At 35.1% G+C, this 23287-nt stretch overlaps 4 protein-coding genes across 22 annotated transcripts in view; 3 read left to right on the plus strand and 1 right to left on the minus strand.

Moving 5' to 3' along the window:
* The first annotated feature begins 716 nt into the window (after window positions 1–716).
* LOC126918020 (NKAP family protein CG6066) lies at window positions 717–3284 on the plus strand. 6 transcript variants are annotated; one of them, XM_050725561.1, is made up of 5 exons: window positions 717–1744; window positions 1916–2130; window positions 2232–2316; window positions 2488–2867; window positions 2943–3284. In XM_050725561.1, exons 2-5 carry the CDS (start codon window positions 2045–2047, stop codon window positions 3118–3120), a joined length of 729 nt encoding a protein of 242 aa, XP_050581518.1. In that variant the 5' UTR covers window positions 717–1744; window positions 1916–2044; the 3' UTR covers window positions 3121–3284. The 6 variants fall into 6 exon arrangements, with proteins under 6 accessions (XP_050581518.1, XP_050581519.1, XP_050581520.1 ...); XM_050725562.1 differs by having other exon boundaries at window positions 717–1605; XM_050725563.1 differs by having other exon boundaries at window positions 717–1477.
* Window positions 3202–5044, minus strand: LOC126918021 (thiosulfate sulfurtransferase/rhodanese-like domain-containing protein 3). Of its 7 annotated transcripts, none has more exons than XM_050725568.1 (4): window positions 4890–5044; window positions 3809–4012; window positions 3576–3738; window positions 3202–3500 (listed from the first exon to the last, which is right to left on the minus strand). In XM_050725568.1, the coding sequence occupies exons 1-4, from the start codon at window positions 4906–4908 to the stop codon at window positions 3446–3448; spliced, it is 441 nt and encodes a 146-aa protein (XP_050581525.1). In that variant the 5' UTR covers window positions 4909–5044; the 3' UTR covers window positions 3202–3445. The 7 variants fall into 7 exon arrangements, with proteins under 7 accessions (XP_050581525.1, XP_050581524.1, XP_050581526.1 ...); XM_050725567.1 differs by having other exon boundaries at window positions 3809–3995; window positions 4890–5038; XM_050725569.1 differs by lacking the exon at window positions 4890–5044 and adding an exon at window positions 4414–4578 and having other exon boundaries at window positions 3809–3995.
* Window positions 5003–15101, plus strand: LOC126918011 (angiomotin-like protein 1). Of its 5 annotated transcripts, XM_050725540.1 has the most exons (14): window positions 5003–5151; window positions 6031–6145; window positions 6271–6452; window positions 6741–7003; window positions 7087–7282; window positions 7417–7706; window positions 7788–8188; window positions 8265–8410; window positions 8479–8813; window positions 8886–9020; window positions 9110–9291; window positions 9372–9526; window positions 10582–11358; window positions 11727–15101. In XM_050725540.1, exons 2-14 carry the CDS (start codon window positions 6067–6069, stop codon window positions 11763–11765), a joined length of 3180 nt encoding a protein of 1059 aa, XP_050581497.1. In that variant the 5' UTR covers window positions 5003–5151; window positions 6031–6066; the 3' UTR covers window positions 11766–15101. The 5 variants fall into 5 exon arrangements, with proteins under 5 accessions (XP_050581497.1, XP_050581492.1, XP_050581496.1 ...); XM_050725535.1 differs by having other exon boundaries at window positions 10582–15101; XM_050725539.1 differs by having other exon boundaries at window positions 5103–5240; window positions 10582–15101.
* Window positions 15102–17024: 1923 nt separating this feature from the next.
* LOC126918008 (nephrin) overlaps window positions 17025–23287 on the plus strand; it is a 482531-nt gene continuing 476268 nt past the window's right edge. For all 4 annotated transcript variants that reach the window (XR_007711189.1, XM_050725524.1, XM_050725523.1 and 1 more), the window contains exon 1: window positions 17025–18811. Coding sequence is in view for 3 of the 4 variants with exons in the window: in XM_050725524.1 (XP_050581481.1) it covers window positions 18730–18811 (82 nt within the window). In the remaining variant the exon portion in view is untranslated. The remainder of the gene's footprint in view (window positions 18812–23287) is intronic.

The raw sequence follows: 23287 nt of genomic DNA on the forward strand, positions 1-23287 counted from the left end.
GCGTCGGATGGAGACAACACGAACGGTTGCGATAAGGATTTCGTAGGATTTACAGAATATCGTGCGAACTGTACAGTCGAAAAAATAAAACCTAGCACGAGTACGTCAGAAAGATACGACGGTGAAACGTCGAAAGATTCCTTAGTATCTTCGAGCGTGATTTCGCAAATACAGTAGCAGCCAAATCGAAGCAGCTTCGAATCGGTGATGAGATCATTTAAGTTTGTTGACGTAGACTGCGTGATATGTCTATCGTCGAAGCTAGGAATGCGTTAGAACGTATTCGGAACCCGTATAATTGTGGATAGCCAGAAAACCGACTTTTGTTTTAGATGAAGAGCTAGGTAGGCGCCAGGTGGAGCGATAGAGGCCCCAAACGATCTTCACGACGGCTGATCACATGAAATGGTGGGACATTGTTGAAGTTAATAGTGAAATTAGCGACGTTAAGCACATCTGGGGTCCGATGTATTTGTCAGAATGGCCGAGTATAATATCGTGGACAGATGACCTAAGAAATATCGCGTAAACAATAAACAATAAAACGTTAAAATGCCATTAAGCCAAAAAGGTCCGGAAGTTTTTACCTGACCGTTACCTCGAAGTCGTTACCGGGTGTTCGTTACCTGTAGAGTCAAGTGGAGGAGTTGTGATTTTTTTTTTTTTTTTTTTTTTTTTATAACGTTTATTGCCAGTACTTGAGTATTACATTGGTTTGTTGTTCACAATAAACAATGAACTTTGGTTGTGGGGTGGTTTAGGCAAAAGTACCAGATACGTGACGGTACGACATAGCCATACAATATTTTGTGTGTCGGAATTACATTTTTTAATATTACAATTTATAAATTAGATTTAAGTCGCTGTAGAGCGGTGCTTACATAGGGTATTGTTTTTTCTTCCTATTTATGTCCTGAAAACCTGGTCGCAAAAACAGGACAGTTCGTGCGGAGGAGTTGTGAGTTCAGAGTCGAGTGATGAAAAGTCGAGTTGAGATAGTCGTGAGTGAAGAGTCAAGTTGTGAGTTGACAGTCGAGTGATGAGGAGTCGAGTTGTGAGAGTCGTGAGTGGTGAGTCAAGTTATGAGGAGTTGTAAACTATTAGTTGTGAGTTGTAAATTATTTATTTAGTTGTCTTAGTTATAGCACATTACTATATTTACTTCACGTTAAAGAACCATCATTTCCAGTTTAATTCATTCTAAATAAATCTGTCTGTCCAGGATTTTGAGTGACCGTCCGTATATGACCCAAACAGTAATTATCTCTTCTTTGGAATTTGAAATTGCGAATTATAACTATCCTCCCCGAGTTGTAAATCTGAAAATTTAAAGGTCGGCAGAAATGCCCAGTCAGGTAGGGACGATGGACGGACGAGACCCAACGGCTGGTGGGAATGAGGGGCGGATGGACCCAACGGCTGGTGGGGAGCATCAGCGACATACTAAGGCAGTCACCAACAGACTGCCGTATTGTGCGTATGTGATATTTTAGTCTCGACGAGATTTTACAAGCGTCGTGTTCAGATTTGATCGTATTCAACAAGTGCAAATAAAGTGCCAAATTACACTGACGCTCGATCTATTAAATCTCCTCTACGTTGAACGTTAAGTCATTCAAGATACGTGATATCAACCGAAAATAAAAGTTTTATTGTTGCATTGTTATTTCATCGAATCGAGTAATATTGCCTGCCACTATCTGTGTATATCGATAGCAGATTTTCAATATAGTTACATAAAAATGTATATTTTTCAATTCTTCCAAAAATTTGTCCGATACTAATAGTTTTTCAACATAAATTATTGCACGATTTTGTTATTCGTAGAACCGTGCAATTAAATAGGTTCTTGTCTATGCTAGCGTGCAACCAAACAAAGCAGATCTCTAATTTTATACGTTCTTGTATATGTTAGGTGTTTCATGGTTCAGCACTTGGCCGTATGGTGCAGCATTAATCCTGAAACAATCAGAACCACACCGTTAGCACTCTCATTCCCTATCTATCATAGCTTGTAAACAAGAAATAAAAGCAGATACAAAAAATGGACGCACGGAGAAGGGATAGAGAGCAAATTGGGTTATGTGGAGTCGATAGAATTTGGGGAAAATCACCAACACGAATCGAAGAGTAAGTATTTATATTTTATTTTGTAATCAAATTATACATCAATTATATTATACACATATGTTTATTCTTATAAATTGTTAAATGTTTTTTGTTTAATATAGTTCTGACGAAGATGAAGAGACTAACAAGTACAAAGACAGTATTATACCAAAAGATAGAAAAAGGAAACATGAGATGAAAAAGAAGGTATGAAAACACAATTTAACTTCTCATTAATTTAATAAGTAAATTTATTTTCATAGTTCCATATACCTTCCTTATTATATTTTGTATATGTAAAAATTAATTACTTTATAACATTTTTTGTTACAGGCTTTTCTTGCAAGTTATAATAAATGTTTCTTATCATTGTTTTAGAAAAGTAAAAAACCAAAGAAAGAAAAGAAAGCTAAGAAAGACAAAAAGAAGAAACGGAAAAAGAAAAGGTCAGATAGTAGCTCTGACAGCGAACCTGAAGAATTAGAATGGGTGGAAAAGAATGGAATTAATGATAAAGCGAAGGTTAAAAAGGGATCAAGTTCAGATGAGAGTGGTGATGAAGTAGTGGGACCAGTTCAAAAGCCACATGTTACATTATCTGCTAAAGATTTTGGCAAGGCTCTTTTACCTGGTGAAGGTGCTGCTATGGCTGCATACGTTGCAGAAGGAAAACGTATACCTAGAAGAGGTGAAATTGGTTTGACTTCAGAAGAGATAGCCGCATATGAATCTGTTGGTTATGTTATGAGTGGTAGCAGGTAAGATATCCTTTGAAAATTACCAAAGTATAGGAAAATAAATTTATTCTAACACTGATGTTATTTTTTTCTCAGACATCGGCGGATGGAAGCTGTTCGTATCCGTAAGGAAAACCAAATTTATTCTGCTGATGAGAAACGAGCATTGGCTATGTTCAGTAAAGAAGAACGACAGAAAAGAGAAAATCTTATTTTGGGGCAATTCAGAGAAATGGTTAATCAGAAATTAGCTCAAGAACAAAAAAAAAAGTAATGTAATTATTTGATATATAATCTTCGTCTTATTTAACATAAGAAGAAGTTATGTATGAAAGAAGTGTATATAAGAATTGAATACATTGTAAAATATTATTTATATGTATGTAGATACATGCATATATGGAAATAGATGTAAATATATTATCTTAATTGACTATATATCATAAGATATTATTTATCAATGAGAATTAGCTTAATAAATTTCCATTCTAAACAATTAATAACAGTTTATTTATGTAAGTTAGGAAATTATATATAGGTGTTTACTAATATTTATAAATAAATATATCTACTCATGTAAAAATAATTATAACAATAGCTTATACTTTCTGTTTGCTTTCCCAATCTAGCCATCCTCCAACATAATTGTATGCACTAAAATATAAATAAATAGGTTTAATTAATACATCTGTAAAACATGTGTAGATATATTTTTATAATATAATATACTTTTCATATCCAAGCTTTTGAATTTCTTCTTGAACCATGCCACTTCTTTTCCCAGATCTACAACTTAATATGATCTTCGTATTTTTGGTAGGTTTTTCTTTCTTAAATCTTTCTTTAAAATCTTTCTCAGAAAAGCTCAACAATGTATTTGCAACATCTCCCACTATAATAATAAAATTCAACGATAACTACCTAATATTTTAAAGCATGATTTTGACGATATTAGAACATACTTGGTATATGAATACTTCCAGGTAGCTTTCCAGTTTCATCAATTTCTTCCTTTTCCCTGACATCGATGATTAAAACACTACTATCATTTTGAGCTTTTAGAATCTCATTATAATCAACGTTAAGGCAAATTTTATCACCTCCAGACATGGTTTTAACATCTGTATTGTGAAGTATTGAGGTTGAAAACTGTAAAATTGGTTTTACTAAAAAACAATATGTTTCATATATCGTAAATAAAATCGTATATTTATAGTAAAACGTCTTTATTTTTAATTACAAACTTCTTTAAAAATCACGAAAACAAAAAAGTTAAATCACGCATTATATTCTTTACGGAATTGTCAATAAGCTTACAGGCTCCTTTTTTAATGTTTTTTGTAGATTACCATGAAAAAATATGCTATATGAAGCAATTTTCAAGAATTTATCATAAATAAATGGTTTTGGTATAACATATGAACTTTGATGTAATGATTTGAAAGAAATAAATTTATAGCATTGTCGTAATTTATTAAAATTCATAATTACTTCCTGATCCACTCACAATCACACAGTATGAATTTTATACAACTTATGTTGCAACATAGTATCAAACAATACATACATCTAAAGATACTGTAAGTCAAATTGTGTTCTAGAAAAAGATTATTATTTGTATAAATATCACAATATTCTCTTCAAATCTTCCAAATGATTCATGGCCGTAATATAATCATATTTTTCAAAAGACTTAAAGATAATAATATCGCTTAATGTAAATTTTTATTGCGTGCTATCATATACCAATGGACGCGACTTAATTAAGTACTTATATCAGAGATTATATATTAAATAACTAAAACGATACAAATTCTTTTCATTTAATTGAATTTTACATCAAATATATTTTCATGTACACAACAGCGTGTTTAATTTGAAATAAGAATTATTCGAAAATGAAATAAAAGCCTATCGCAAAAATCTGTCGTGTGCATTTAAATTGCTTATATCGTCAGAACGCAATGAACCTGACTTAAATATCTTACTTAAGAATAAAGTATAAAACTTTGTTCGATCTGTAAAAAAAGAAAAATAAATTACCTTTATCATACAATGACATAAAAAACAGACACCAAGATGATATTCTGCGTACATTGCTTTTCAGTGATTCATCTGCAGATGAAGAAAAAAGTTGGGAAAGTTTAGAGGAGTCAGGAAGAGCGTATCCCGCTTTCGTATACGTCGCACCCTGATGAGGAATGCGGGAACTAACAATTTTTATTTCTCGTGCGTGGAGCAGTAAAGTGTATTAATTTATTGAAATAATTACGACACTCGTCCTGTTTTTGCACTTTCGCATAATGTGAGTAATCGGACGTCCATTCGTTAGGACCATCTGCTTGCATTCTTGTAGTGCGGCATGTGAAAAATCCTCGCTGGATTCTAGTTCGAGTATATTCTTTTGTTTATTTATACAGCCCTTCAAGTTCAGCAACTTGTAAAAATATTAAAAACCGTGTGCGACAGGATCGTTTTTGGTGTTGCAAACACGCATATATCGATGAGTCGCGTTCGTGAGACCTCGAATACTATCCCACTACGATGTTACGCATCAACGAAAAATTCAATATCTCCGGATTATCAACATTCCAGAGTGTTGACACCTCTGTCAGAGCGCTCTGCTTTACCATTACTATAACATCGTTGTCTCTTTCTTATACGTTGACTTCTGATAATTCTGTCTTCGTTCCTCGTTTTCGAGTGCCGCGTAGTGTCAAATAGAAGAATGCATGAATAGGTTTACGTTCCCACTGGTTTTCAACTTTTAGAGATGTGAGAGTGATTAATCTGTGGGCATTGTTCGTATCTATCTCTATTCACCTTTTCGACGTGTTTCGATGTGATGTGCTTTTAAATATTGGTTAAAATACATTATAAAAACACGTTTTATCAAAGAATATTATAAGTAAGGCATGTTATAAATCCATGTTTCCTAAAAGCTTGTGAATATAGATCTTTCATTGTTAATTTTTTTAACATTGTATGTACGAGTGTGCAAAAAGCATGTTGAAAAAAAAATAAATTAATCTTTGCAAAATCTATTTATTTAGTCGTGCAATGAATTATTAATCCATGTGATATGCATATTAGAATAACACATTCATGTAGAGATTACATATAAACAAACTGTTCTTTGATATTTTCTGAATGATTGTAAAAAATTAATTCTATATATTTGCAGATTAAATAGAACAGGTGTAAATGAAAAAATAGAAAAATGAGTTCTCTGCAGCAAGGTAGCAGATTCTTACCTTTTTCAAATAATAATATACAAAGGAAGCAACTATCAATGCAAGGTACAAGACAAGTTTTATAATATTTGTGCTTGATATTTTTTATTGTTTCTAAGATTTTTTAAATGAACAAAATTTTAATCTATGAAAAGTTGTATTTTTCAAAATATATGATATATATTTAATAGGTGGTCTTCCACAAAGTTTGAGTGGTAGTGAAACTGATGTATCAACATCAAATGAGAACTTAACTAATGAAGATCGATATGTTATAAGACATACAGCTCGTCAAGAACCTCAAGGCCAAGAAAATCAGCAGCAAAGTCCATCGAGATCTTCCAGTCATAAAGAAAATATACCAAATATACAAGTAAGTATGTTTTGTTAGTAATTATTTACTAAACAATATATGTTTCTAATAATTTTTCTAACAGTAACTCACATTAATATACATCTATGTTGTTTATTATAATATTTTAGTTTTTGAAGAATATTAGTTACTTTTATATATCACATACTTTCATTCTTTGTCATTATCTTTGAGATACATGTGACCATTTTTAAATGTCTGTTATCTAACTATATTATTCTTATATATCTTAAATTGCTATCACTACCATTAAGTCACATAAGTGTAAATTACTTTATTGCAATCTAGGGTAACCTGCTCAACAGAAACAGTTTGAAGGATAGTTTAAATGGTTCAAACAGAAACAGTTTGAAGGAGAATTTGAATGGTTCTAATAGAAATAGCCTTAAAGACAGCATTAATGGTTCTAATAGAAATAGTTTGAAGGATAATTTAAGTAATCGTACCAGTGTAGGGTCAAATAGAAGTAGCTTAGATGTGTCTACAAGCTCTTACAACACACTTATTATACACAATGCTAATGATGATAATTCATGGGTACCATCTGGAAGGTAATATATACTTTGAAGAAAAATTCTTATTTTTATAATCTTTGGTAAATATTTATGAATCATATATCAATGTTTAATTTTAGGTTGTCAGGTGTAGTAAGAGAACATGGAGATATGGGTTACTTATATTGCGATGGTGGTGGTAAAGGACATTCGAATAGCCCTACTATGCAGTCTTTATCGAATTTATCTCATGAAGATCATGTTTATGAGCAACCTAATAATGGAGGATGTCAAGAAATTACAGATATACCAGATGATTATCTTAGTCAGTCACAGGTGATTATTTTAGTAGTATTGGAGTACATATTTAACAAATAAATATTGTTAATACTTTTATATTATTATGATACAGTTTTTTAAATGAGATTAATTCTTCATGTTCGTTATTTTATTTCGTTTAAATTAAGCAGGTATTAAAACATCTTGCAAAAGAAGTTAAAGTACCATCTTATAGCAAGCTAACTAATAATGGAGGAAATATTGATATGAGAATGAGAGATGGTGATAGAGGAAAACAGAATGATAGCGAATCAGAAGATAGACCACCACCTTCGTATATGTCTGTTTTGCTACCACTAAAAAATAAATCCCGACTTCTTGGGCCAATGGAAAAATTGACATTATCAAGATCACAACCTGATTTATCTAGAATAGGCAAACCAGATATGGATAATTACAATTTGCGGGCAACTTCTCCACGGTGATTTAATTAAACCGATTTTCTTCAAGTTATTTCATTTCTAATGATCGCTTTTTGTAAATAATATCTTATTTTTCATAGACCTCAAACGAAAGGAAGAGAGGAAACAGAATCTGCAACGGGTGAAATTTGGCCACCATCAGAGATGATACAAATTGTAATCCAGGAGAACAGTGCCTTAAAATTAGAATTAGAACGATGCTATAACAAAGTTGCTAAATCTCAAAAGTTGGAACAAGAGATTGCGAAGGTACACAGGGCTCATGAGGAATTGGCTGCGTCGAGTGAACGAAGAGAGAAACTGGAACGAGCTGCTAGACTGAGGTTACAAAATGACTGCAGACGATTAACTGAATTAAATCGTGCATTGAGAGATCAAATAGATTTATTATCGGCACGTACCGATAGTCCTCCGATCGTAGAATCTATGAGAAAGGAATTAACGCAACGAGAATTATTAATTGGTCAATTGATTACACAAAGTATGTAAATTTTATTATTCATTAATTCGATAATTCGATAAAAATATTATTTTAACCCTATTGATATTTATACTAGATAAAGAATTAGCCGCGGCGAAAGAAAGGCAGGAAATCGAATTAGCAGCACAGCGAGCAACGTTACAAGAACAACGTACACACATAGATATTTTAGATACTGCTCTCACTAACGCACAAGGCAATGTCGTACGTCTTGAAGAAGAGGTAATATTTTTGTTATGTTCCAGTAAATTGTTTGTTTGTAAGTTGTTTGTTACATTCGTTTCTTACAGTGTCGGAAGAAACAAGTATACGTAGAAAGGGTAGGCCAACTTCAACGAGCTTTGTCTTCTCTTCAAGCGTCCAGTGACAGAAGAGAAGAAACAGAAAGACAGTTGAGAGGTCAATTAGAACGAGAATTAAGAGAAGGCGGTGGTGGTGGTGGTGGTGGTGCTAATGGTAATGAACAATCCTCCAATGGAGAAACGATCGCAGAATTAAAACGACGAATACGCGAAAGAGATGAAAAAATTATGTCACTCGAGGGTGACGTTGCAAAATGGGAGCAACGTTATCTCGAAGAAAGTGCACTAAGGCAAGCGGCAATTGATGCAGCCAGTCTACCAAAGTAAGTTTGCTCGCTTAATAAATTTTTTTGTCATATGCACATTAATTACAATTTATTTATCTGACCAATCAGGGACGCCAAGATAGCTGCGTTAGAGAAGACGAGTCAAGATGCTGAGAAATTAATTGCAGAGGCACGTTCTGAGAAAATGAGACACATGGATGAAGTACACGCGGCACAGAAAAAATTGGCTGATTTTGAATCTAGGTAATTTTATTTTTATTTCATATAATCTTTTTATATTTTTTGTCACTTAAATAGAATTACAGTAATACAAACCTTCGTCTGTTTCATAGAATGAAGGATCTAGAATCGAAATTAGCTGAAAGGGATGCAATGATTAGAGTCCTTCAAAAACATACGTACGACAAGGATAGTAGTAGCAGTAGTGGTGTTGGTAGTTACCCTGCTGCACATTCGTCTCATTCAAGCACATCAGCGGATCACCATACTGCACTAACAAGCACGCCAGAACTCGGTAAGATTTCTGATACAGTTCTTTTTTCGAAAACTAGTAATTATAATGTCTTTTTAATTATTCACTTTTATGTTTAACAGTAAGCAGTGTATTGGGTGGTGGTAGTGGTTATGGAAGTACTGGTTCGTACGGTGTTACGGACAGTTACAAGTATCGGAAGCAGGGGAGCTTCGAACAAACGAATAAAAGTCTCGATGATCAATTAAAAGAACTAGACTCCCAGCTACTTAGTAAGGTATGCAAGCTCCCAGTAAACGTATAGTTACTAAACGTAGAAATAATTTCGTGATAGTAAAATTAATTTTCTGTAGGCAGCATAGTTCTGTAACTATGTAAAGGGCAGGATAAAAGTAGGGTTTTATCATTTAATTTTAATCATTCCAAAATTACATTTTATGAAATTTTATTTTTATTTTTTTCTATGTACTCTTTGCGTTCAACATAATGTTTTGATTTTGTAATGTTAAACTCTTTAGTGTTTACTTTAGCTTTATAGCTACAGGAGACTATGAAAATATTACAGATTATACAATCAAAGGTATTTTAATGTTTTATTTGGGTTAGTAATATGGACAAGAATAGTTGATGTATCATCAAGAATCTATAATATCTTCTTCTTGACATATGAATAATTGTCAGATGCATTCGATAAATTAAATAAATATATTAAATGCGTCAACTATTCTCTTGTGTTTAGTATTGCATAGTACATTGTAGTTGTGTTATTTTTCGGCTATGTGTTGTATTAATTCATTTTTTTTTTTTTTTACGAATTTCTTATATTTTTTTATTTCGCTTTGTTAGCCAAATTTATACAGAGTAAGCTTTTTACCTACAACAAGCCTTCAAAAGATTCGTATGTTATCAGATTTTTGAGATGTAAAGATAAAAATTGATAATTGGAAGGAAAACTAATTTACTATTTCGTAAAAAGCAAACTCCGCATAAATAAGACAATATCTATATAGGTGATGTGTAAAGAATGCATTTGCTGCTCATTTTTTTTATCTAAAAACTCAGTAAACTGTATTTTCACTAATACAAATTTTTGTGTGCCATTGATTTTTCGTTTTATAATTAACTATATATTAATCGTATATTTTCGATTAGACGATAAAAAAGAAAAAAGAAAAGACATTTCCTCCATCCTTCTTAATTCAAACTAACCCAACCCAATCCTCATCCCGTGTGATCCTGGAGTGTGCATGCGCTGTTGTAGCGAGCACTAACCCCCACTTTCCAGGTCCCAGGTCTCCTTTCCAACGCGGCTCTGCTTTTCTCTTGTTTCAGCGGGCACTTTGCTGTTTTCCAGGATTCTCTAATCCAGGCACTGCGTCGCGAAAAGGAAAAATACCCAAGCCATTATTGGCGGGTGTAGATAGCACAGGTACCTCGAGCACCGCCTCGAGCAAGAGTCGCCTATTAGACGACTCCGGTGGCGAGGTTTCGCCGGGTATCATGGAATTTGCGAGTGCAGCCTCGAGACTGAAAGGCACTGTATCGAGATTGTCAGACGGTAAGCCCGAAGATATGATGCTGCTGGAGAAGCAGGGCAGAAGCTCTCAGAGGCAGAGGATGCAAGAGGGCGAACCACGCCGCGCGGGTAGTCTTCCTCCTAGCTCGTTACCGCGGCCACCGAAGAATCTGAAGTCGACGAACTCGCGTTACTGCAGACTAAGCGACACGGAGACTCGCAAGAAATCAGATCCAGGTCCAGCTTTGGACACCTCTGTGAGCATGAAGGTGCGCGATACGAGCAACTGCACCATCGAGTATGGCAGATTCGACACGAAGGCTCAGCGTCGAAAGAAATCATCCGGAACGGAACAGTTGGTCGTCAATAATTCGCTGAAAAAGCCATCCTCCACGACAAGTCACGAGTACGAGCGCCTTCAAGGTGAAAATATTCGCAAGAAACAGCCTTCCAATTCAGAAACGAAGCACAGGGAAATGCAGAGTCGTTCGCTGATACCTCCGCCGTCTCGTCGTATTGGAGAGTACGGTCGCCTCAGCGATGGCACCTTGAGAAAGCAAACTGGTTCACGAGGACAAAGCACCGGAAGCACGGTGAGCAGCAAGAGCGGAGGGCGCGACTCCGGAGGCACCGCTAGCAGCGAGGCGTCCACGTCATCGTTGCCTCCTTCTAAAGCGAGATCCATACCTCGTCCGAGCAATTACCGCATTCAGTTTTAATTTATAATGTTTGGAATCGAGTTAGTCTTCCTCGTTACAAATATTGGCTTTCAAAGAGATGTTCTCTCAAAGGAGCGTATAACTCCTTGTAGCGTATAAAGAGTAACTCGTGGGATATAATTTTCCATACTTTATCTTCCATTTATGAGAATCTTCCTTACCAAACATTGATACAGATGCTTATTCTACTGTCTTAAGTTTTCTATTGCATTTTCAACGAACGACGGAAAATTTCTTTCTAGTGGATGTCAGAGAGGAGCACAGCAGGGTCGAATGGTTAGATGATCGAACGGAAAAGAGCGGTGAACGACGAATAAAATGGGAGGTGGATTAATGAACGAAGGCAAAAATCAAAAGCGTTGACTGGTTTCGAGAGCGTCCTTACTTCGCCCTTCAGCAGTTCAGATCCTATTTAGAAGTCCTAATATACGTATGCGCGAGCGATGCGTCTACACAGCCATAATATTAAACGATGCGTTAGTTCTCTTTATTACCATTTAATAACGAAGAAGCGAAGCCGATCGCAACGACATAGCGAAGAATCACGATATATCGTTGCGTAGCGATAATGCATGACCTAGTCATTACCAAAGTAATTTCTGTAATGAAAACGGAATTGATTTCCTCTCGTTTCGTACGCAACTACATCTAGGAACATTGCGGCCTTTTGTTCAATAATAATATTCGTATAATAAACGCGAAAAAGTGCCTTGTTAAAGACTGCGTGAAAAAGAAATACACGATCGGTACAACTAGCAATAAGAGTATACGTTCGGAATAACTTTCGGAATTCTGAAGGACACGGAACCTTTGGATGAAGTCAATCGCGTGACCCTTTAGTGGACGCGTTATTTTTTGAACGTGTATTTTATAATTTTACCCTTTCGCCAGGAGTATCGCATTTCTGCGCGTGCCTTATGAAAACATATTTCTTTTCCTTCTCTTTTCTTTTTATGTATCTTTAAGATCGTTTCCTGCTGGAAACGATATAAAGATACAAAACGCGAGATATCCAGTCAGTTTCGCTTTTCGATGGAAAAGTGAAACTATGGTAAGCCGAACGAAAATTCGATTTGTCCCGATGCACAGCAAGCAATTCGACTAGTATATATATATATATAAATAAATATATATATATACATATTATATATTTTATATAATCACATTTTCGTGTGTACGTGTCTCGATTCGATGATTTTGAGTGTTCTTTTACACCGAGAGAAATTACGTAAATCGTTAACGGTGATTCGCTTAATTTAAGGTGACATAGTAAACGTAGCGACGGTGATGAATCATACGTAATACTTAGAAATAATATATTTCACGATGGAGCAGTTTCAGAAGCATTTACATTTCGCCCCCCAAGTATCGTTCAGCCGGTCGAAAGGTACTTTCCCCCTTGTCCCGCTTCATGGTTTTAAATGCATTTCGATTTTAATATCAATGAAACTCTTGACGATAGTAATCTCGGTCGATGATATTCAACCTTTTAGGCAGATTATTTTTACGTCGTATTTCTTGTTTTCAGCATATTCCTTTTATAGAAACAGTGTTATTTAAACAGTGTAAGATCAGGCTACATTTAAATTGAACCGATTGATTACAAATCATAGTCAAAATATTGTGAAGTTCCGGTATAGCGTACATGTTTTGTGTTTTTATCTCTCGTGTATTAATCGTAGAAAAGAAAATATCACAAAAGGAATTATGAAAGTGATAAACCAGTAATAATTTATGTTACTAGCAAGTTGAACGCGTCACATTGTGAATTGCAGCCTGATGGAAAGTTATCATAATCTTTGTGATTAGTATAGGTACTTATAAGACTGAAAAAAGTGAATACCGACGAAACAAATTTTCTTCTTCGCTATTTGCTACCACATGTTTTCTCTCTCATCCCGTTTCGCCCTATTTTCTCCCCTTCGCGCGTGTGCACGAATTTACATCTACATACAGCCAGGAATATATGTATACAGACATAGCTGAAGTTGATGCATGTTCACGAATATTCATGTGCATTAAAACGTCTATTGTTCACGATACGAGTTCCTTGAAGACTACAGGGATATTCGTGGTAAATATAGCGGAAATTTCATTAGCATTCTCTGTAATCCCTTCGACGAATGGTATGTAGCCTGTTGAAAGAAAAAAAGAGAGCAGAAAGAACGGAAAGGAATGAAAGAAGGAAAAAATAGAGGGGAACAAAATCTCTGGACGTGTGTAACGTCGTTGTTTCCGCAGAGACGTCGAAAATTTTTAGGACGAATCGTTCATTTTTGTCTCGCGCGAAACAAAGAGAAAAAAAAGATGATAAAAAGGAAAAAAGAAGAAAAATGCGTAGAATGCCAAAGCAAGTTAGGATGCCGCACACTACGATTTATAATGACAAATATGTTCTAATATAATTTTAGCGTATTTATTTGTTTTCGTTTTTGTGTTAATTATCTATTTTACGTATAGGGTGAATTTTCTATCAATTATTATTTCCCGTGAACGTTTTAGAGGGGAAGGTTTATCGTGCAGCTTCCGTTTTGAAGCACGCGGCCCTACGTAAATGGTAGGAGAATTTAAAACCGAGTGACGACTGATAAAAGACTCACCCTGTATACGTAGGGTGTTCATTAAGATAGGATATGTTTAGAAAATGAGAGATCTCTGACCTAATTCGCACGTTTGTAATAAGAGTTATACGATTCAATATTTTTCGAATTCGAGATTTTAGCAGCGATATATATTAAATATTTAAAAAAACGAAGGTTTTCAACAAGCCTGAAATTTTCTCTGTCTGTAAAGATCTCTATCGAAACGGAAGATAAACACGTAGGACATAGCAATTTGTAGCAATTTGAAATAAAAATTGACTCTCGACAAGCATTGTTTTCATTTCATGTTACTTTCATAAACATTTTCTTTATTTATGTACATTATGTATATAAATATTATCTTTACGTATATATACCTACAAAAATAATTATCTTCTACGATACGGATATATTGATTTTCTCCTAAAATTTTTTATAAACAAAATTTGTAATCTCAGATAATGAATATCTTTTTGTATCACTCTTATCGCAACCACGACATTGTAAATGGTATTTATTATCTAAATATTTATTCCTATTAAAATGTCATCGTAGAGAAAATCTTTTTAATCGAATGTTCTCATTTTTTGAATATTTCAGATCTTGTGAAACATCCTGTATTTGTAAACGTAATATATATTCTATATAATACGCTTATCGTATTGTTCTATCACCCTCCTTTCCAAATAACGATGTACCAGTCACAGGAGATAATTATCACGCGTGGATTTTGTATTGTTCAAGTTATAACACACGTTGATTGTGATGTAGAACATAGAGGATATGCGAACTGCCACTGGCGTACGTCTTTTTTTGTCCTCGAAATGAAGATTTGCTCTTTTATACACGAATATTCAAAGATCTGTGTTGAAATACGTGAAATGTAAATTTTACAAAAAAATCGACGATTTGGATTATCGATGATTTCTCGTAGGTTGTAACTTTTTATTGATCTTTGCCATAAAAAGATTGCTCTATGAATATTGTAAATAAAGATAACAATAAAGGGAAACATTTTGAATTTTGTCGCTAATATATTCTCATTGATTTATTTATTTAAAATATAAACTTTTAAAGACGAGTGGAGATACCATTGTTTGTTTCAACTTGTCTCTCCTTTATAACAAAATATGAGATTCAATTATTGTCAGGCTAAGCTGAATTATTTTAGTTAAAACAACGAATAAAATCGATTTATAAATAAAAATAGAGGTTTTCAGAGTCGCAGTAAAGTCTCCAAAATAAATAAAAAGGAAACCTTTTGCTTTTAACTAATAACCAAATATTAAACTTAAAGACAACTGAATTAATTTAAAATCTTTAGATAAAAGTTATGAATTATTTAGAGCTATAATTTTTATTTATAACTCTAAAAACATGGAATACAAATTGGAATGATTGATAATAAAATGTATCGAGTGATAAAATGACGAAGACTTTTAAAATCATAGATCACTTACAGTATTACAGTAGTATTTTGTAATATAATATTAGAATCTCTGGGGACGGCTTGTTACATTTTCATTTCTAGAAACAATGCACTTTGTGTGCATCTGATAATTATTACCTTGCAGCAGGTGGCTTGAAAACTCTCATCTTGTTCTTTTTGAAAAGTTACTAGCAGCGAATGATTTGTAGTTAAGATAGATAAATCCTTGTCGAGAAAGAGAGAAAAAGGGAGAAATAAACTTTAATCTTCCTAGCTGAAATATTTATTTCTCGATTGAATATATTGCATATAAAGGATTATGTATTTGCGTATTTAAGATAATTAATATTTTCCGAATTAATCACATCATTGATATCAAGCAATTAATAGAAGATGTTACTTTATTAAATTTCTGTTTCGAATATTTGATGCTTATTTGCATTGCATCCATTTATTAATAAATTGCATTGCTTAAAATAATATGGAAATATTGTTATTATATGAATATATTCGTTGTTTTCCGAAATATAGAACGTTTATGTAAAATGTAATGCAATTATATTCTGTTTTCTTTTTTTCCCAAGTTCTTAAATAAAATAAATTTTTGGTATTTTAAAATGCCATCACTGTATCTGCAAAATGGAAAACACTTTCATTGCAAGATCGAATATCTTGTTGAATAAAGGATTTATTTTATACTGTGGCTTCTGGGGTTACAATTTAATTTACGTTCCTTAAAAGATACAAGTTGTTGGAATTTCAATTACGTTTTTGTAATTTAGTTCTCTACGATTCCTATATTACGTTGTTGAATGTAAATTGAAGAAAGAAAAGTAGCTGGTTATAATTTGATTAAAAAATGAATAATTTTTCTGTGAAAGTTTAGGATATACATAGATTGAAACCAGAAGTTTGTTTATTAAATTCTGCACTGCTTGTGTGCACGTATGCACACCAGATGTTGAATTAGACTTTATACCGGGTGACACAACTGGGCAGTGTTCATCTGGAAAGCTACATTGTACTACAGAATTTGTTAAACAGTCCTGCGTGTAATATACTTGAAACTGTAGTTCAAAAAGATCAATAATTAATTTTATTTAAATAAAAAATCATGCGTGTAAGAGGATCTTTATTATAAAGAATTTGTACCTTTATGTAAATAATCATTAGATATAAACAACTAATTGTACAAAGGCAAAAGAGCGTAATATATTAGTTATAAAATACTTGATAGTAGAGAATATTCAAATTTATATGTATTAATACTTCAGAAATATGTAATATTTTCAAAGGAAAAAGAAGAAAGAAAGTCTATATAGTTTTTGCGTTAACTGAAATCTATATCAAAATTTTTTAAAATTATTTCTCTTGCTATTGTAATTTTTTGACAGTGATCTTTAAATTCATCTTCATTACATTTTCTATCTAATCATTTCTATTGCTCTGTTTTTTCTATTATCGATAAACTCGTAGTCATTCTCTGCGTTAAATTAAAATTTTTCATTCTTCGTGTAACTCGTCGAGTTATTTATATGGCGCGCATATACGTTTCACTTAAAAAGCGATACTTTTCTCTGTGTACAGATAGACAGTTCGAAAAGATTGCAGGAGCAGCGAAGGCGAACGGAGGATCTAAACAATCGGTTCACCCTCTGCCCGTAGGATCCACGGTATCTTGACGACGTTTTCCGTCGATTTTCCGCATCTGCGTTGTTCTTCTCATCCTCATCGTGTCAAGTGCTTTGCGTGCGCACTGCGCTCACAGGCAGTAGGGGTTGGGAGGTGCAGTTGGATGCTGATCGTCGGTTCGTTCGTGGCTGCTCGGCTTCGCTCGGCAATCTCCGTGGATCTCTGCGGGGGCAGAGGCCTCCTTCCCTTTCGAGCAATTCCACAGTGTTCACACTCCCGCGTAGGTGTGCGGTGGTACATGCCGAGTTTTATTTCATCGTCGCGCGATCCAGTGATGAGTACGTGTTCGTAGCGGCCGCCCTTAGATTACAAGTGATAACGCGAATTGCCACGTTGTTTCTCGACGTGTAATAAGTGACGCGCACGGGAAACGAAATAATAGAAGATCGTTGAAAGATTGACAACGACGGAGCACGAGATTAGGAAGGAAAAACAACGAGCGTGAATGGAAACCGGCAAAAATAAGGGTGCGATCGGTGTCATTGATGTTCGTGTTCAGAAACGAACGACAGAGACCGAGAAATAAAGCTGATTCTCGCGTGGATACTCCATCGAGCGATACTGGTTTCGGAGCTGTCGACGGTCGACGAATTTGAACGTAGTGATTCCGCGTCCTTTGACAATTCACCTGTTACAAGTGGACTCGCGGTGCAGTTTAACTCTCCTCTGCCTCCCCCACCACCCTGATTGATCGATCTCTCGAACGCGTCGATCGCGAGCTTCCATACTATTCGTATGACGTCCTGCTGTCGGATATGATTACGTCTCGAGCGTGTCGAAAGGAAAAAGTGCACCGAGAAAGCAGCGACAAAGGCGTTTGTAATTTATAAGCCGGCAGAGTGCGCGTACCCGTCGGTTGCTACAGAAACATTGTTTCTTGACATCCCACGGTACACGATTCTTTCGAGAGATCGTTCTGGATGTGATCTTTTCCTTTCGATTATCTCTCAGCCAATCAGACACGCTTCATCACGATTATCAAACTTTTCGATCGCGATAGTGCTACCGATTCTCGAACATAGTGACGCGTTACGTCTCAACGTTCATTTCGAATTGAATTCGAATTGAAAGAAAGTGACGGATCGAGAAAAGTGTTATGTGAAAAAGACGAAAGGCTAAACGCAAGGAGAAATACTAACAGATGACGATTTGTCGCGATATTTGTGTTTTGTATACGTGATAGCACTTCGGTTTGGTGGTAAACAACTGGTCAGGTGATATCTGTGCGAAACAAGGATATCGTCGAAGAAGTTACGTGCTCATTGGAAATACGTACTTCTTAAATGAAAAGTTAAATGCGAGTATCGAGCGTGCGATCGATTTATGTTGATATTCGTTGTTCCACAGCGAACATTTTCGAATGTCGATTTCACGATAAATAACGAAGGTGTACTGTGCGTGTAAACTGTGAAGTGACTTATTTTCTAGAACGAGGTAAATATACGCGTTCGGTGTGCGAGTGGATAGACCATTCTGTGTTTACATACGTTCTATCGTGTTCGGTGTGTTCATCTATGTTCCTGTAGCGGATTCGTTCTAACCATGAAGGAGTACGGAATGAAACTGTCACCGATGAGGCTGATCCTGATTTTCACCATTTTTTCCACTGCGACCATCGTGAAAGGTAAGTGTCCAATTGTAGACAGTTCTCAAACGATTTTCGATAAATTGTGAAATCGTTGTCGGTGTACGTACGGTGAAATTCGCGGATAGGAAAAAAGCTAAAAGTTCGCATTGCCAGATATTTCGAAATTTGAAAAGGTGTAGGATAGTATATTAAAAAAATCTGCAATATTTTAACAGATTAACTGAAAACTACATTTTTTTATTCTTCTTTTACTACTTTTAATACATTCGATATGAATCTTTCGAAATTGAAAATGGCGTTATATTAAGTGTTGTATCTATATAGAAGAAATTAGCGATATTTTAGTAAAATAAGCTACCTCCTTTAATTCTTCATTTTTTTACTATTTTTAATACTTTCGGCGCGGATCGTGTATAATTAAAAATGGCGGTATATTAAGCGTCGTGTCTAGGGAATAATTAGCAGTGTCTAAAAAAAGTAACTGAAACCTGCGCTTCTTCCTCCTTTTCTTCTATTTTTAGGTATTAATTATGATACAAATATAAAATATTCCGTTTCCCAATTGCAAACAAGATACAGACACAAAGTAAAATGATCAGAAATTTTGTAGAACGAACATAAGTGTTTATAGTCCATAGTAATCGAATTCTTTACAATCATATATCTGCGTTCATACGCCAAGAAAATGAATTTCACGATTCTTCAGTAAGAATCTTTTAATACGTTAACTGCTGAGCGAATTATCATTGAATCGAATGCTGAGTCTACTTTGCGACAAACATTTCAACAATTTGAACACGTGCCTTGACACATGTATCATCTTCGCCACAGATTCGTATTAAATAATATTCTTACCTTTATTATCCGATCATCAGCGTAAATATCTACCATTACGAAGCAAATATGAATTTCTTTACAATAGGTTATGTCTTTTCTCCCTTGAATTCTCCCTTATGTTCTCTTATATTACGAATATAAATTATGAGTATATACTTTAGCAGGATCCTATTGCACAATAATTCACCAGTGAATAATATCAGCTAGTTAGAGGTTACAAGTTACAAACTTCATTTTTCCAATTCTACAATTTTACACCGAATAAAATAATCAGCTGACTTATAACTTGTAAAAAACTATATGCATAACTTGGTCTGTTTTATTACCAACCTTATGAATCTTATACAAGAGAATTTATTAACTTCGGTAACTTGCGATTCGCGACGTGTAAAGTTTCACTAGGGATATTAATTCGCGCAAAAGGATCCAGGGAACACATAGTTACATTTTAAACGTTTATTGAAAGTTGGCAATTTTTCAAATCAATTTGAAAAGGAACGCGTCCATCGCTATTCTAGGAAGACTTAGAACGTAGCATAAAAGTCGACACGCTGTCGAAGGTTGTGGAAACGTTATCTTCCAAAGGATATAAATAAGGACTACAAAAAAGAACAAAAACCAGAAAACTAGCAACTACTTCAGAATCAATGGAAACTATTTTGTAGCACGCGACGGCGGTATCACGATGCGGGATGAACCTTCGTGGAAATCTTGTATTATACTTGCCTCGAAATTACGCTAAATTCTGTCGGGGGAAAAAAAAGGTCGAACGGGAAAGAAAGGAAGAAATAAAGGGAAGAGAAGAGAAGAAACGTCCACGCGCTCGTTAAGTTATTAAGCTCCCACTTTGGCTTAATTATTTCGATGAGAACCTTTTTGAGCAGCAATTAGGTGTTGAACCTGATTTCCAACTAGCATGCATAGACGAAGTCCAGGGCAAACGGTTCTCGCGCACGGAAACTCAACCGATTGAAGCTCGGGTGCGATAAAGAAAATACACGGCGGGAATTGGATCTGGCAAAATTGCGCCAAAAGGCGGCCATCCAATCATTCAGCTGACCAATCACTCGATAAATGGAACCACGACCTCGTGTCCACGACGAATGTGGATCGAATTTTTGTTTTTCTCCCCACTTTTTTTCCCTTCTCTCTCGCTCCTTCTCCTCTCGTTGGCGTTGCCGTTATCGTTTCGTTATTATTTGCATATAGCTTATACGGATTTTCCTCGTTTATCGCGTACCTGTGTCTCCCTTTCGGGACTTGTTAGCTTGTAAACGAACAACGCGATTTGTTTTTGCCAGTCGCAATACGTAGAGTATAGAGAAGATGGAAAACGCGAAAGGGGTTCGTTTTTCTTACGCGTTTCTCCATCTAATCTTCTCTAATCTCGAGGAGTGTCGATATTTCTTTGTACTTTGGCTCACGTTTACACATGATTGATGTTTAAGAATTCGAGAATTGGTAGAAAAGGTTTGATGCTAGAACTACCAAAGATTTTATAGATTGGATCGTTCACAGGAATTTGAATAATTTCTAGTAAAAAATCTGCATATTATATTTCCCTTGGTACCCTATGTATACGTACATCTCTCCAATTTGTATTCTCCAAATTTGTCGAGAGGAGTATTTCATATTATTTCTTTCCGGAAGCGAGATTTGGATGTGATTCTGTGATTGATCCTGAAAATATGCGTGTTTTACTATCGATGGACGACGTTTTGTATACGAGCAGAGGGTAAGGTTGATTTGACAATTCGAGAGATGATTTATCACACGTCCTGAATCTCGCGCGTCAAAAGATATTTTATTACCGTTGTGAACGAGAGGTATGTACGCTCTATAGTTCCGACATACGTGAACTTCAATAATATGATAAATTACACCTTAACAAATTTCTTAGGACAAACCGCTTCCTCTACTCTGTTGCTTCATTATCTTAAATATTTCAATATTCGTTAGAGACGATAAAATATATCTAGTGAAATGGTTTCTGTAAAACCTCAGCTGAATAAATGCAACAAAATAATATATATACACCATTAATATTTTTTACCATAGAAATGGTATTTTACCATACGAATGATATAACTAACACGGAACGATCTCTGAACGAAAATGTGGTCAGTTAAGGCGGAGATTGGTTAAGCAAGGATCGGGTATGAGGTAATCTACCGTAGAACTATTTCCTCATAATTCTGTAAACGCGTCATAGCGGCTAATTAACCGGAAGACGCGACGTGCATTTAATCAGGGGATCGATTCGTTAATTGATCGCCATGAATCCACATTAAATTGCTCGGTTTGTCATTCGATCGGTTCTCCCAATGATGTTAAACATTGGAAAGCTGTCGTTCCAATTATATACGGAGTTGCATGGAAACAAACGAGGCGTACGCGGAAAGTTATGTTCGTATCGCGAATTTTCACCTCGTGTCTGGCGCACGAAGCTTTTCCAGTTTCACATTTTCTATAACGCACTCGACAAAATTTCACGATTTTTTTCCGGTCTTTTTCTTCCATTATTTTTCCTTTTTCCTATCCTTCTCCTTTTCTTTCTCTTGAGAGAGAGTGTACTCGTATCTTCGACCAGAACGAATTACAATTGCAGCGCGAGGTTCCCTGACCGAGGACGAACGTGCCAACGGAGACGATGTAATTTAGAGATGAGATTTTCGAAGCCGGTTCGTCTTCTATCTCTACTTTCTCACCTTCTCCATTTTTTCTCATTTCCCTTTTTGCCGCCGCGTCCGACGATTTTCATATTTCCCTCGATTTCTCTGGAGGTCGGGATTAGCGTATTCCGATTCTGAATTTCGTTACCATCTGATTTTTACTGGGTAGCCGGTTGTAATTACCTAATTTGGCGGATGGCACGGAGCAGGAAAACCCGATGGGTCGCGCAGAATTAAAGAGATCACCACGTTTCGTGGAAATAAAAACGAAGAAAAGAAGGATGCTTCTCCTTGCGGATTTTCCTCTTCACGGTTGGGAATTTCGAAAGGATGCACCGAGGCTGAGAATATCCGGAAATATTAAAACTCACGGAGCAAACGCCACGGAAAGGGATGTAAGCGTTACGAGATTTAAAATTGAAATAGGTTTGCTCGATGTATATTAAATCGTTTCGGGAATTACATCGAACTTAAATACCTTTCAGGATAAATTGCTGACTAAATATTCCCGAACGTGATATTTTACACGAATAGTTCGAGCCGAGAGAGGATACGAGGACCTTTAAATTTAGGATATAGTTTACCGCAGGACCGTCATTTTTCGTTTATAATCGAATGGTTCGTAACAAGAATGGTCTTTGTCAAATTTTTCGCTAACGATATTATATTAGGTCGCACTTTATTACATTCTTTTACCTATACTTTGTGTCGTTTTTTCGGTTATGCTATTTTCACGAAATATTGTTCTCTGTCTAAAAAAAAAACGTTGCTTTTTGTTCTTTCTGTTATTTTCTCAATTATTACTTTACCTCATTCATATGCCATACTTGTACGATCGTTCATCGATTTATATTTCTTTTAATTGATAGTATGACGTCAGTATGGTATAGTCAATGGTTTAAAATCTACGTTCGTCGTATAACGATAAAACTGTCGTAAAACTCTTCAAGTTGTCGTTTAGGTAATACATTTATTGTTGATATATAGTAACGATAAACGCTGC

Source organism: Bombus affinis, chromosome 6, assembly GCF_024516045.1.
Source record: "Bombus affinis isolate iyBomAffi1 chromosome 6, iyBomAffi1.2, whole genome shotgun sequence".
NCBI classification, from domain to species: domain Eukaryota; kingdom Metazoa; phylum Arthropoda; class Insecta; order Hymenoptera; family Apidae; genus Bombus; species Bombus affinis.

What these genes read in the sequence shown, in the direction of transcription:
- LOC126918011 (XM_050725535.1), top strand. Translation starts at nt 6,067, where the DNA reads ATGAGTTCTCTGCAGCAAGGTAGCAGATTCTTACCTTTTTCAAATAAT. An exon ending in TCGTACGTCTTGAAGAAGAG is followed by an intron (nt 8,411 to 8,478) that starts GTAATATTTTTG and finishes CGTTTCTTACAG; the next exon opens with TGTCGGAAGAAACAAGTATA. An exon ending in GATGCAGCCAGTCTACCAAA is followed by an intron (nt 8,814 to 8,885) that starts GTAAGTTTGCTC and finishes CTGACCAATCAG; the next exon opens with GGACGCCAAGATAGCTGCGT.
- LOC126918021 (XM_050725565.1), bottom strand. Translation starts at nt 4,331, where the DNA reads ATGAATTTTAATAAATTACGACAATGCTATAAATTTATTTCTTTCAAA. An exon ending in AAACATTAAAAAAGGAGCCT is followed by an intron (nt 3,996 to 4,163) that starts GTAAGCTTATTG and finishes CCAATTTTACAG; the next exon opens with TTTTCAACCTCAATACTTCA. An exon ending in TGGAAGTATTCATATACCAA is followed by an intron (nt 3,739 to 3,808) that starts GTATGTTCTAAT and finishes TTATTATTATAG; the next exon opens with TGGGAGATGTTGCAAATACA.
- LOC126918020 (XM_050725561.1), top strand. Translation starts at nt 2,045, where the DNA reads ATGGACGCACGGAGAAGGGATAGAGAGCAAATTGGGTTATGTGGAGTC. An exon ending in TCACCAACACGAATCGAAGA is followed by an intron (nt 2,131 to 2,231) that starts GTAAGTATTTAT and finishes TGTTTAATATAG; the next exon opens with TTCTGACGAAGATGAAGAGA. An exon ending in TATGTTATGAGTGGTAGCAG is followed by an intron (nt 2,868 to 2,942) that starts GTAAGATATCCT and finishes TTTTTTTCTCAG; the next exon opens with ACATCGGCGGATGGAAGCTG.